The sequence below is a fragment of the Malania oleifera genome, chromosome 11, assembly GCF_029873635.1.
Source record: "Malania oleifera isolate guangnan ecotype guangnan chromosome 11, ASM2987363v1, whole genome shotgun sequence".
Lineage (NCBI taxonomy): Eukaryota > Viridiplantae > Streptophyta > Magnoliopsida > Santalales > Ximeniaceae > Malania > Malania oleifera.
The window spans coordinates 19,494,713-19,509,783 of record NC_080427.1 but is presented as its reverse complement, the minus strand read 5'-3'; the positions used below and the strand labels follow the sequence as shown (position 1 = coordinate 19,509,783).

Here is a 15,071-nt window from a genome sequence, read left to right as displayed (position 1 = left end):
TGGTTGGCTTGAATTTTGATTTTTGTTGTTTTATTTTCTTTCTGGTTTGTTCCAGATTCTTTTGGGAGATTTCTTATTCTTCCTCTTTGAAAATTTTTTCCCTACTAATGAAATTTTGTTTTGCTATCAAAAAAAAAAAACATAGTTGAGTAATTTCTAAATTAATAATGTGATTCAGATTAACTAACAAACTATTATTATGTCATATTCTAATACATGAAAAACATCACATCTTACCTTACATTTTAAAAGCAAGGATTCTATTTCATCCATTGAATTAGGCCCAAGATCAACTGGAGCCCAACCTACAATAGGAATGATCAAATAATTCAGAAAATTAACAGCATATGACAAAGTTACACAACATGAAATAAGAACAATGTCATCAACTGGAGCCCAAGTGTCATATCTTAATCACATAATCTTCATATTAGATTTTTCTCATATCATATAAAAGATGAATGACTAAAATGAAAATAATGGTATTAATTTATCCATGCCTCCATGCAACCATAGTTTATGCTTTAAATATATTTATAACATATGGTAGATTTTATGAAACATGAGATATATGATCATATTTTCTGTCAAATTTCAAAATATTATAGCTTATAAACAGAATAAAGAACCACAAGGATTGCAATAGATATTTTCTACCGTGGATAGCGTACACCAATTATTGGCTATCACTAGTTTATTTGTAGATCAGCACCTTACATGATGGTGCAAACTGCATATGCTCCATTTCATTTCACAGTTTGAGCAACTTTTTTTTTTTCTCAGCAAAGACAAAACAAATCGAAGGAGGTATTATGCTTCCTAGGGACCACACTCCTATGAAGTCTTTTAAAAGAATCATCACTAGTATACTTGGAAGTTTCTCACATGTCCTAACAACAATGACAACAAGCCTTAAGTCCCACTAGGTGGGGTTGGCTATATGAATTCTTTTTCTTCAATTCACCCAATCAAGAGCGTTTTCCTCTACTAGATTAACGGCTATTAAATCCTTCCTCACTACCTTATTTCAAGTTATTTTAGGCCCGCCCCCACTCCTTTTCATGCCAAAAGAAAATAACTAACTCACTCCTCATAGGTGCTCTACTAGGCCTACTTTTCTAATATCCAAACCATCTAAGTCACCCTTCCCTCATCTTGTCTTCAACCAGTGTTATGCCTAAATTATTGCGTATATGCTCATTCCTTAGTTTATGTTTTAATGTTATACCACTTATCCACCTTAACATTCGCATTTCGGCAACTATCATTTTTTGTACAAATTTTTTAGCTGCTCTACATTTTGAACCATAAAACATAGTCGGCCTTATAATCATCTTATAAAACTTTCCTTTTAATTTTAAAGGCATTCTACGATCACACAACATGCATGACGCACTCCTCCATTTTACCCAACCTGGTTTAATTCTATGTATAACATCTTCTTCAATCAACCCTTCTGCTTGCATAATAGAACCAAGATATTGGAATCTATTAGTGCTAATAATTTCTTGATTATCAAGTATAATCTTCTCCAATACTCCCTACACTACTAAAATTACATTTCATATATTCTATCATATTCCTACTTATCCTTAAACCTTTAGGCTCTAATGTGGTTATCCAAAGTTATAACTTAGATTCCACTGTGTTCCTACTTTCATCAATCAACACAATATCATCTGCAAACAACATACGCCAAGGAATCTCGTTTTGGATATTCCTAGTGAGTTCATCAATCACTAAAGTAAAAAGATAAGGACTTAAAGTAGAACCTTGATGTACACCTATTATGATTGGAAAACCTCTAGATTCCCCTCCTACAGTTGTAACTGTTAGGACCAAAGGAGCCCATGGATGGGCTTGATACACATGGGTGAATACCAACTTGACCCAAAAGCTTAAGCCTATTGGGTCTTGGGCCCAACCATGTATATAAGCACCCATCATCCACTCTAATTTTCCAATGTGGGACAAGCTCACAAGTGGAATTCTCAACAATCTCCCCCTCACTTGTGAGTTCCAACCGCTCCCCCTTGAACGGAAATCATCTCCCTTATGGGAGTAAGCCCAATTCCCCAACAGTTGCTCAAGTGGGCCTTACCACTGGTGCCTTACGTGCCTCGGATTGCATTCCACGTGCCTCCGAACCAATCCTACCACCCACGTCTTGACCCTATTCGGATCCATTCTAGGCCTACATGATCCTTATTGGCCTCAGTCACACACTTGATCCTCCAACTGTTAGCACGTCAAGAGAATTAGCTTCACGTCTCAACTTTTTATGATGTCGCTCACCCTGAGTTACGAACCATCGTCTTTGATACCACTTGTTAGGACCTTGTGAGCAATAAGCAAGCACCATAAAATTGAGAGACACCAGAAATTTAAGTGGTTCGGTCTAGATTGACCTACGTCCACGGAGCACACCACAATCCACTATACAACCGGAAACAATACAATCTGTCAGACACAGCTCTCCCTCTCTCTTCTCTCTTCCTCAATTTTATTTATTGTAATTTACTCCAGCTATCTATAAATAAAGAAGAGATGTTGAGAGTTGATGTACAGAGAAGAGGAGAGAGTGTAGAGGAGTGAGGAAGAGAGAAGAGAGAGAGAGTTGCGTCTGAGAGATTGTATTGTTTCCGGTTGTATAGTGGATTGTGGTGTGCTCCGTGGACGTAGGTCGATCTAGACCGAACCACGTAAATTTCTGGTGTCTCTCAATTTTCTGGTGCTTGTTTATTGCTCACAGGGTCCTAAGACTAACGCTAGTGACTACTCTATCATACATATCCTTAATGACCTCAATATATCAACTGCAAACCCCCTCTTTTCTAAGACCCACCAAAGAACTTCCTTAGATACTCTATCATATGCTTTCTTCTAGGTCAATAAAAATCATATAAAGTCCCTCTTCTTTTCCCTAAACTTTTCCATTAATCTTCTTAAAAGATAAATAGCTTTTGTTGTTGATCTCCTAAGCATAAAACCAAATTGATTCTCTAAAATCCTCATTTCTAGTCTTCTTTTTTGTTCAATTACCCTTTCCCATAATATGACTCATAATATTAATTCCTTGATAGTTATTACAATTTTGAGTATCGCAAGGCATTAACGTGTTTTTCCTCCATTCTTCTAGCATTTTCTTGGTTATTATAATAATGTTGAAAATATTAATTAACCAAATATTTCCTTTATCCCCTACACATTTCCAAACTTCAATTGGTATGTTATTTGATCCTATAGATTTCCCAATTTTAATCTTTTTAAAGTCATCTTAACTTCAAGGACTCTAATTTTGCAAATAAATCTCCTATTTTTAGTTTTCTCCTCATTTGTCAGTTAAGTTCAATCTTTCATTTTGGTTTTCATCAACCAAAATATCATAGTATCTTCTCCACCTCTCTTTTATGTCTTCTTCTCTAGTTAAGACACTATCATTCTCATCCTTTATACATTTTACATCACCTAAATCTTTGCATTTCCTTTCTTTAGCTCTAGCAAGTTTTTAAATATTTCTTTCTCCTTGTTTTGTATCCATCTAGTATATAAAGTATCATAAGCTCTATGTTTAGCTTCACTAATAGTCTTTTTTATTTTTTCTTGCCTCTTTATACTTTTCAAGATTTTCCATATTCTACAACTTTGCCATATTTTATACCAATTTCTTTTTATCTTAACGGCTTTTGGATTTCTTGATCCCACCGCCATCTTTCTTCACTACCCGAGTATCTTACTTTGGACTCACCTAAATCTCTTATGCTATCCTTTCGAAAGATTTAGCTATTTTATTCCAAACAGTATTTGCATCTACCTCACTCCCTACATTCCAATCACACTCTTTGATAATTTTATCTTTGAATTTTACTATATCATCTCCCTTTAAGCTCCACCATCTAGTCCTCTTGTGTTGATGTATGTTACTCTTTCTCTTCCATTTTTTAATATGTATATCTAATACTAAGACTCTATATTGTGTAGCCAAACTTTCACCAAGGATAACTTTACAGTCCTTACAAGATAGATGATCCGCATTCCTAGTTAAGAAGAAATCTATTTGGCTTCTATGATGCCCACTCTTGAAAGTTATTTAGTGTTCTTCTCTTATTATAAAGCAAGTATTCAATATAACCAAATCTTAAGACATGGCGAAATCCAACATTGTTTCACCAGCCTCATTTTTATCTCCATATCCATGGCCTCCATGTATCCTCTCAAAGCCTACATTATCCTTTTTAAAGTGTCTATTCAAATTAGCTCCTACGAATGTCTTTTCAAACATTAGTATCCCTTGTAAAATACTATCCAAATCTTCGTAAAATTATTTTTTAAGATTTTCCGCTAAGCCTATTTAAGGAGTAGTATACGCACTAATGACATTCACTATCTCCAAGCCTAGAGCTATCCGAATTTAATGATCTTATTCCGTATTCTGTTTACATCTATTACATTATCTTTTAGGTCTTTGTCTACGATAATTCCCACTCCATTTTTATGTTTCTGTTTTCTAGTGCACCAAAGTTTTAATCCTAATTTTTCAATTTCTCGAGCTTTCTCCCCTACCCATTGCGTCTCTTGAAGGCAAATTAAGTTAATTTTCCTTGTAAACATAATTTCTACTATTTCCATACTTTTGCCCATAAGAGTCCCTATATTCCAAGTTGCTAATCTAATCTTAGTTTCTTGAGCTAACTTCTTAGCCCTCTACTTTCTGACTAACTCAATCTATTCCCTTGACCTAGGTGGATTTGGTAAGAATTCCTAACATAAAGACCTAATGAAGTTTTATGATGGCTTTCAACTACCTAACACAACTCTGTTCCTTTCTCCGAGCTTGGGACCAACTATATGTACAAAGATAATTTGTGTTACATGGGTGAAACACAAGTTTTAGTATTTTTTTTTTTAATGCAAACTTATTTAACATAGACAATTTTCAAAAACACACCCTACAACTAGTGGAAACCACACAAAAAACACAATGCATTTAAAAATCTAAAGCATACAATTTTAATGTGTGAATCCAAGCTAGCCTAAATTCAAAAAACCGTGCCATAGTACTTTTTGAAAAATTTTGTACTGCGAGATTTCCAAATGGAAAACACAAAAATGCATATGTTAAGTCTACAAATCATAAACACAAAATCTACTTTACTAATCAACTATTGGAAAAAAAAATATTAATAATACTAAAAAATGAAATAACAAGAGAGGATAAGATCTCATCGGTGGCTGAAATTAAAGGGCAATGACAACTAATTGACTGAAAATGCTATCGTAAGTACCCTTTGGCACCAAATATTTGATGCTGCTAAAGAAAAATCAATCAAAGAATATTGAAACAATGAGGGATTGCAAGAATTCTTCAATCCAAATTCAATATTCAACTTCAAGATTTGCAATGGAGTTAAGTAGTGAATGGCGTCGACATAACCTCTCACTGGACTCACGCCCCCTCACACAACCACCTTGATCAAGCTAGATGTTCTTTTCTGGCACAATCATAAGATAGAATGTGCAATCTTGTGCATTTTCAATCGAAATTCCATTGACCCAATTCTTTGGAAGAACTCTGAATTCAGCATTTCTAGAGAGATGAAAATACAAAAGCGCAAAAAATTTTGAGGATTTGATTTCTTCACTTCCAAGAAAATAAAATTCAAGAAGTGGGAGTGTGCATATAACTCAAGATTTCATATTAGACAAGCCAGATGACAAAAAAAGATGAGAAAAGAGAGAGAAGCTCCGCAAGATGATGAAAAAGCTCGTACAAGAAACCATTGTGAGGAACACCACGATGACGGTGAGAGGGAAGAGCGGAAGGCGGAGGGCAAAGGCCAAGATGTCAAATTTCTTTGTTACTACAGTGAGTGATGACCAAACCTAAATGAAAACCTGTACAAGAACATCAGATGAAGCGTCAATCAAAATCACGAAACTGGAAATCACCATCAAAAATTATCAGCAAGATGGGTCTGATTTAATCTTTCTAACATCGGAAGATTGTGGGCCTTCAATCTGTGATTTAGTCAGCTGATCTTGGATGCCTTGAAGAACTCAAGACCGAGATTACGCATGTATGGATTCTGGAGATGGGCTCAGATGACGCTCAAAGAATGGAATGAACAACGGCACAGGGGGCAAGGTCCAAATGACGCACTGCCACTGCACTGAAACAAATTTGTTTCCCTTGCCAGAATTTTCTACTAAAAAATTTTAGAATTATTGTACGAAGAATGAATTGTTCACTGCATATTTATCAGCAACAGAAGAAGAAACAAGGATGCTGAAAGAAGCTTTGACCAGTAGTAAAGATGAGCTGCAGGCTTCAAGGAACATGTGTGTGAAGATGGCTGGGAGGATAAAGAGCTTAGATGAACAAATACTGGCTCTTGATCAGCAGCAAAACTCCTCAAAATCAAATCTTGATTGACAGCAAAACAAATACTGGCACTTCAACTGCTAGAGCAAATGCATCCTGCAATAAAGCTTAACCTATGATGCCAATTTGATGTAGGACAAAAATTAGAATTTAGCAATAGAGAGAGAATTGAGAGAATTAGGGTAGAAAATTAGAAGAAGAAGAAGAAGAAGCACCAGCAGGACAGAAGAAGAGAGACAGAATTAGAGGTAGGACAGAACAGAGGCGAGACAGGAAGAAGAATAAGGAAGAAGAAGAAAGAAGAAGATGAAAGGAGAAGAAGAGAAGAAGGAATCCTGTGGGAGAGAGATGATAGAATTTTCTAGTGCTTATTTTTGTCTTTAAACTTTTTTTGTTAGTTAAGTAATGAAAGGGGTGGAAAGCAAATAAAAAAAAATTTGAGTAACAACCTGTTAATTAAGTAGTTCCAGAGAATTTCTCACCTGTCCTAGGTTTGCCAATTTATCTGCCGCTTTGTATCCTTTGCAATATAAATGCTTAAGTTCAACTTTAGCGTTACCCCTTATCATCAAATTATAATAATGTTGAAAACTATTCAAAATTCTCAAAAGGGATTTCTTCAGGGCATGAAATGTCTTCAATAATTAATCTTTGTGCCTCCTTTGATGACCTTCTGAGAAGCAGGAGCCACAAAAAAATTGCATTTCTTTTTCCTGGGAAGTGCCTCGGTAGGCTATCCGTACAGGGATAAACTTGGGAAAAGAGTAATCATTGCCACTTGATGTCTAGTGCATTTTGAGCAAAAAAGATGAAGAAAGCCTACAGCAGTTGCCGCTTCATCGTTGTCAGGCAAGGGAATCATGAGTCAGATCTGGCAATGGTTTGGAGTAGGTAGCTTGGGTCAAGCACTACAATCCCCCTAATGGAAGATGAAGACTTCTGAGCAGGGTGCTAGAGAAGGTGTGGGATTTAGTTTCACTGCTTTTTTTCTTTTTGCACGTAGCGGGAAAGAAATAGAAATGCCTCCAAAGAGAAAGAGCTTTCTATTCACAAAAGAAATCAAAACTTTCACTCTTTTTTGGAGTTCTGGGATGCTTACACCAAATCCTTTTTCATTACTGCGTTTTTTTTTTTTTTTTCACCTGTAACTTCCACACAGCTGTTCCGGCTCATTTGCACCTGCGTTGAAACTCCTTTGCTGCGCTTCAATATCATACATTTATTTGACAAAAAACATTTCTCATTCAACCAGCAGTTTTTTTATACAGATTATTTGGCCACCAACAGGCCATTCTAAAGAGCAATACTTCCCCTGAAATATCTTATTGTCCAACCAAGCCATCAAAACTTAATGTAAACCATCCTGGCTTTGGAATATTCATTGGATGTATTCTAAGTACATTTTCCTATAACTGTATTCAGAATTTGTACATTAACAATTCATTTTGATAATAATCTCTATGCATTATTTGGCTCTCTACCATATGCTTTGTAGCATTTATCTCTTCTAAAAATAATGTCCTTTCCTGAACACCATATTTGCCAAATCTTAGCTGATCATGAAAAGTAAACAAATATTGATTTTCTCTATCTAATATAGTAATATCTAGAATGCACAGAGAAGAGTCTGGGTAAACTTGCATAGCATTTTCCATGAGTAATTTCAGTATAGGTAACCATATCCACATCCATTGAAATAATAATTAAGAAACTCTTGAAGTTCAAGCCAAACCCTTCAAGTTCGAGTTCAAGCCAAACCACATCTACATCCATTGATCATAATTGATTAAATGCTCTAAATTAGCTAATTCACACTGACATTTTGTTGCCTCACTCTTACAACCATCCAGCCAAACTTTGTTGCCTCCATAATCCCATCTTCTCCATTATTTAGTTTCTGCATCCTTTCTACTAACTTCCTTCACAGGAGATGCATGGAAGACAAAATATCATCCTGTTTATAATTATTATTATTATTCACCTGATTTTCTTTACCCAACCCCTCATCTCCAAAGATAACAATATCTTTTATGCCTTTGAACATAGAGACACGTAAGAAATATAACCTAATAAATCAGATGAATCTGACCTGTCCCCAAATTCTTCATGATTTTTTTCTAGATAAGAAAATTTTCATTTAATAAAAAGAGACCAACATACAATACAATACATGGAGGATAAAACATCCTCCAGCATCAACTAGAACTGTTGTATAAATCAAAGAATCAAAGAATAGAATACAGCACCTAGGGTTAGAGATGATGAGAAGAAGAGGGAAAGAAAGAGACACTCAGCAGTTCTGCTGGAGCTTGGAGCCTTACGTAAAGCTCCAGGTCCGGCCACTTACATTTTAATAATAAAAAAATAAAAAACTTGAAGGACAAAATTACCCCCACTCACACAACCTAATTACTAAAATAACATTTTCTTCTAACACTTCCCCTCAAGCTGGGAGTTTATAAATATCACCTAACCCCAGCTTGTTACAACCATTAGATAAGGCGGGCTTAAATAAAGGCTTTGTGAAAACATCACATAACTAATCCACATATTTCACAAACAGTCCTCACTACCTTCTTCAACACAGCATCCCTCACAAAATGACAGTAAACTTCAATGTGCTTTGTCCTCTTATGAAATACTGGATTGCTAGAGATATAAATGGCAGCTTGATTATCACAAAACATATCTGTCGGCTTCGTTACGAAGAATTCCATCTCTCTTATAAGAGATTTGAGTCACATAAGCTCACACATAGTATGAGCCACAACTTGATATTATGCTTCAGCACTAGATCTTGCTACAGTAATTTGTTTCTTCCTACACCGAGTACAAGATTACCTCCCACAAACATACAATATCCAGCAGTAGACCTTTGATCATCAATAGAGTCAGCTCAATTTGCATCAAAGTATCCCACGATCTAACAATTATTACATTTATATATCAACCCTTTTCTGGAAGATCCTTGAAGATACCGCAAAATCCTACAAACAGCATCTTAATGTAGTTGTTGGGATTTTCTATAAACTAACTCACCACCCCCACCACAAAAGATATGTTAGGTCTAGTGACAGGCAAGTAGATTAACTTGCCAACCAACTACCAATTTTGACATTTGTCTTCAAAAGTCTAGACAACTTCATGTTAGGAACCATAGGAGTATCGATTGGATTAGCTCCCAACAAACCAGTCTCTCTTAGCAAATCCAAGCTATATTTTTGCAAAGATAGATTCAACCCCTTCCTACACCGTACAATTTCAATTCCAAGAAAGTAAGGCAAAATACCCAAGTCCTTAATTTGAAATTTAGCTTTAAGCCATTGCTTAACATCTGCAATCCCGCTTTGGTCACTGCCAATATTAATGATATCAACATAAACTACAAGAAGTACCACTCATGTCTCCTTTTTATGAACAAAGACTGAATAATCAGAGTAGCATTGAACAAAGCCAAATGTGGAGACCACCACACTAAACTTGTCAAACCAGGCTCAAGGAGATTGCCCAAGAACATAAGACTTAGGAGAAACAAAAATTCAAATTTCCTCCCTTAAAGAACTTGCCAATCTAATACCCATGCCCTCTCTCTCTCTCTCACCCCCAAAAGGATCAATGGAAATAACTTCTCCCTCATTTGCTCCCTCTCTTTGATACAGAGGCATATTCATGAAATAGACTAAATACCAAGAATGGGAAGGATACCTTTAAAGAGCTTAGAAGACCTTGATACTCCTTTACATAAGTCAAATAAGGAGACCCAAGATACTACCAAAGCTTACAGCATTATGCAGTGTAGGATGAATTGAGTAGGATGGTTGATAGAGGTGTTGACAGTGGTTTAGTGAAAAGCACTAACTTTAGCAACACATGACACCATTCTCTTTCTTTCAAAGGATATTGTAGTTTCTCTAATATGCTAACCATTTTGCATCTATTTGAAAAAATGTCAGGGTTAAGAAAAAACTTCTCTAAGAGTGGTATTTTGGGAATAGGTATTGATTTAAGTTCTTTTGCTAGGTGAGCAAACCTATTACCTCTTTAGGTGCCACCCAAGTGGAATCCTACTATAAACTCTCTTTGGGGCCCAATCTGTGAGAGAGTTGCTTGGATGGGTGGAAGGAGCTTCCTTCACTTTAGGAGGTTGTATTACTCTTCTCGTATTGGTTGTCCCTTTTTAGAACTTCAATAATACTGGCTTAAAGACTAGAGAAGTTGACAAGGGATTTTTTTTTTGTGGTAGGAAATTAGATGAGCAAGATATAGATCACCTTGTAGGGTGGACGACAATGAGTAGTCTAAAAGAAAGGAAGGTTTGGTCCTAGTTAATTTGGTGTCTAGCATTTCGTTGGTGGGAAAATGGTTCGTTGGTGGGAAAATGGTTATGTTGTTTTCCCATATAACCAAATTCCCTTTGGCATAATAATTGTGTACTGCAAAATGGATGGCATGCTAAGGTTGGAATTAATATTACTTGTCCAAAATTCGTCTCTCAAATGTATCAATTTTTCTTCCATAATGTTCAGTATAAAGTTGGTAATGGGGAGGGAATCCATTTTTGGAAGGATCAATGTATAGGGGAGAAGCTTTTGGATCTTGAGTACCCTCAACCTTTTTGATTATCTACTCTTCATGAAACTCTTATTTTGGCTTTCCTCCTTTTGTAAGGGGTGGGCATTCTAGGGATTTGTATGATGTGAGGAAAATTAGTGAAAGAGAGAATAATAATAAGCTCGCTCTTTTGATTAATGTGCTTGATTCTTTTCATGTTCAGTTGGCCAGTGACAAAAGAGTTTGGAGCAATGTTACCTAGAATGTGCAACGTTCTGGTTCATCGTACAAGAATGGGATTGCAGTATGATACATGCTCTAAAATGTGGAATGTCAGGGGTATACTTAAATAGATATATTGGCAAAAAAAATGTATAATGGCACTTGTATGTTTTGGAAAGGACGTTAAGGTGTTTCTAAATGCAGAAGAGATTTTCTATTGTGGAATAGGTTCATATGATAGAAATAGAATTAATATGTGATGAATCCCCGCTTTTAACTAATAAAAAGTTATTACACGTGAAACTTTGGATCAATAGATTTAGCATTCTGCAACAAAAATTTACAATGTTTTGGAACATTCATACCGATACATGGTTCGCTAGGGTATTAGCATTTTTTGGTAGCTAGGGTTTGCAGTCTAGATTCTTCTAGGAATATTCTTAAGTCTTTCTCTTCTCATTTGAATCATGATCCTAATGTTTTTCCTTTCACCCTTTATCTTTAATTTGAAAAGCTAAATTTCCTTCAAAGATAACTACTAGTACTGTGATCCGTCAGAAAATTAATACTACTGACCAGCTTCAAAAGCGAGGGCTTAATGAGGCCCCGTTGACCACATTTGCTTTCACAATGTGGTTCATTGGAATAATTCCTTTTATATTTTTAGTTAAAACTGCGTTTGTCCCTGTTCTTTGGAGATTTTCTGCACTACTGTGTTTAGGGGGTTTGTTAGAAGAGGGATGGGAAGCTTTGCAGCAGTACACTGTCCTGTTATCATCTGGTGTATTTGGTTGGATGCCAACATCTTTAAAGGCATGGCAACTTCTAATTTAGTTTGGAGCAGAGTGGTGCTTCTTGTATCACTTTCATATTTTGCAAATGGCTTCTTTCAGCATCTCTCTCAAAGATTTACAGCAGGAGTCTTTGGCTTGGTTCATTAAGTTTGTCTTCTAATTATTTTCTGTTTCCTCTTGCTGTTTTCCTTTTGTAATGGGAGACTATCTTCTTCTCCTTGTTTCTATTTTTCCTTTATCTGCTTTTTATCTTTCCTTTATCTGCCATTCATTCTCTTTCTCCAATACAATTCTTTATCAAAAAAGACAAAATTCATTATATGGGATGATAGAGTCCCTTGCTTGACTGCAGCATTTGGGAAGTCTGCAGCTATCTTCCAATGGTGATCACCAATCTGAACATTCTCAGACAACCTCCCCAGATCCGGAGTCACCCTCCCCAGCTGTTCAAATATAAAATGATTCCCCAAATCCGCTAAGCTAAAACAGGAAGGCTCATTGACCTTGATAACTCCACATGATTCAAGCTCATCATTGTAACCATTAATTCCATCAACTGTTCCAGTACTAAACCCTCCCTGTGAATCGCTCAAACTATCAAAGCCCTCATCCTCCTTTCCAAACAAAACAGATGATAGAGAATTAGGCCCATTGTGCTCATCACCACTGCATTCCTTCTTAGTTCAATTCTCAATCAACTCCTCCACTGCTACCCTTGCCTCCAGGAACCCTTCATATACCAAGCTGAGATGCATAATAACATGGAAACCCCTCAGCAGAATTGACACAGCCTCTCAAAGGACTGGACGCTTGTCCTCCTTTGAAATTCCACCAGATTGATCTAAATTATTTGCTGCCAATCCTCAAAAGGTTTAAATTCTTCAATATCATAGTCGCATGGCCCTCCAGAACCATACCCCTTGCTCTCTAATCCACTCAACTACCTTCGGCATTCTAATCAGTCTCCATGAGCCTTACCCCCTTAAACTTGCCTGGAATCCCAGCTGAGGGCATATCCCATTTGGGCTTAGATTTTATAACCTAAATGTGAGACAGCAAACCCTTGTTGCATGTATCATAGGCTTTGTCAACCAAATTCCCCAGGCCCAAAACATTTACAGCCTGCAGCCCACTTTAAACATGCTCAAGATATCACCTTGCCTTGTCAACACTACTCGATACATTCAATTCCTTGCTAAAAGCCCCCAATGATGACCCAACATAACCAACTGTCCTCCCAATTTATCAAGAAAACGCAACCCATTAGAGTCCCATTCAAATTGACCTTAATCGATTAAAATTTGGCCAATATTCTCCCCTAGAATTGGGGCAAGAATAATTCCTTTCTTGAACCTCATTATTTAAATGCATGCCTGAACCCTATCCCTGAGAGTTCTGGCAAGGCCATTTGGAACTCTGAATATTCCAGCAAGGCTGATTTAAGAACCTCCATTGTTGAGACTGGATATCCCACTTTTCCACAATACCCACATATTTTGGCCTCTGAAACAATCAAAGAAACATTGACTTCCTCTCCATCCCAATCTCACCCCCCAACCAGATTATTCAAACCACAGTCCTCATACACCAAGCATTTCCACGCCGATTACCAATTTGAAGCATTCTTTACCTTGGCCCATGAGTTCCCAAGAATCTGCCTCCCTCATCACTTATATAGGAATTCCACCACCCTTATGCCTCTGTTCCATCCAGAATTGTCAGCACTGAACTTCTCCCACCTGTTGAGAATCAAGACCCTTTTCAGCAGAGAGAAAAAGATTTGATAGAAACCTCAATAGAATCAAGCCCCATCAGTGCTGAGATTTTTAACCCATGGATATTCTGACTTAGTTGTCCAAAACAACCTCAGCTGCTCCTGAACCCATCATAAGATTGCTAAAACATGGTGCAACAAGAAAAAAGATGAAAAGAGCCATGATGACTGTTATGCATAATTGCCTATCTGCTTTAATGGCCTGATTGAAAACATCCCAAATTAATCACAGCACTGTAAAAAAGAAAATGAAAAGATCTCAAGAGGAGATATATTAATCGTGATACCAGAGACCATGTCATGAATCACACCCCCACTCTTATTGGCTCTTATTATTTTCTCCAGAATAATTTTACCATTCATGACTTTCCCAAACACAGCACTTGAAAAATCAATTTCCATGAATGTATGTAATTCTTAACAAATCACAACCACTAAATTGAAAATGACAGCACACCACAGTGTCATCCCAAAAGAACTATGATGCAAAGACCAATACTAATACAGCACAATTTTGTTGCAACCAAAGAAATTAAAGCAGAGCGTCTTTCTATTCTCCTTCCCCATATTAGTTGACCCAATCAATGCATCCTTTTGACCTTTTGGTTGGTTATCCTTTGAATCTGAGATGTTCAACCTCTCCAGCCCTAATCCCTTCAAAGCCCTCCATAAACATACTCCATCTCTGCCCTTGCAGACCCCTTGGAACGAAAATTGAACATCCTTTTCCCCAAGATATCATATCCATTTCAGAAATTTTCCGGCACAAGTTGGTCTAATCACCATTAAGTACTCAAATTGAGCAAATCTTCTCCAATGTACAAAATACCCAACTGAATCCAAATCGAAGATAAACTCTGAAACACCAAATAGATGACGGGGACATTTTCAATAAACAATTTCAAATTAGATTCTTCTCACATATAATAACAAAATCTCTTCTCCAAGTTTCTCTAGCCCCAGATCAGAAGTAAATCCTTCGGAGTAAGATCCATTGATCTGGACTTGATTCCATGGAGGATTTATTTCCATCAAATTGAATTGTCAACCCTTGATGAGAAATCGATAGCATAGTCGATGTTGTCATAGGGCTTCCCTCTCATTTTCACCAATGAAAATCTCTGCAAATGGTGTTCCTCCTCCTCGCTGCTGATAGATCAACAATACTGCCCTCTACTACTAATGGATGATTCAATTATTCGACATCCAAAAAAAACACCCATAAAATTCACCCCTGTTGAACTGAAATGATAAAGTTAGATTCGTGAGTTTAGAATGCAAGCTTTTCAGTGTTGCAAGAGCATAAAAAACAATTATAAATCCCTTTGCCCTTCAAATAATCCCAAAA

General features: G+C 36.6%; 1 protein-coding gene across 2 annotated transcripts in view; it reads right to left on the bottom strand.

Annotated features, from left to right (window-relative positions):
• The window catches only part of LOC131168081 (uncharacterized), a 116,478-nt gene that overhangs the window by 78,027 nt on the left and 23,380 nt on the right, over positions 1 to 15,071 (bottom strand). For both annotated transcript variants that reach the window (XM_058127280.1, XM_058127279.1), the window contains one exon: positions 238 to 305. In XM_058127280.1, coding sequence (XP_057983263.1) covers positions 238 to 305 — 68 coding nt within the window. The remainder of the gene's footprint in view (positions 1 to 237; positions 306 to 15,071) is intronic.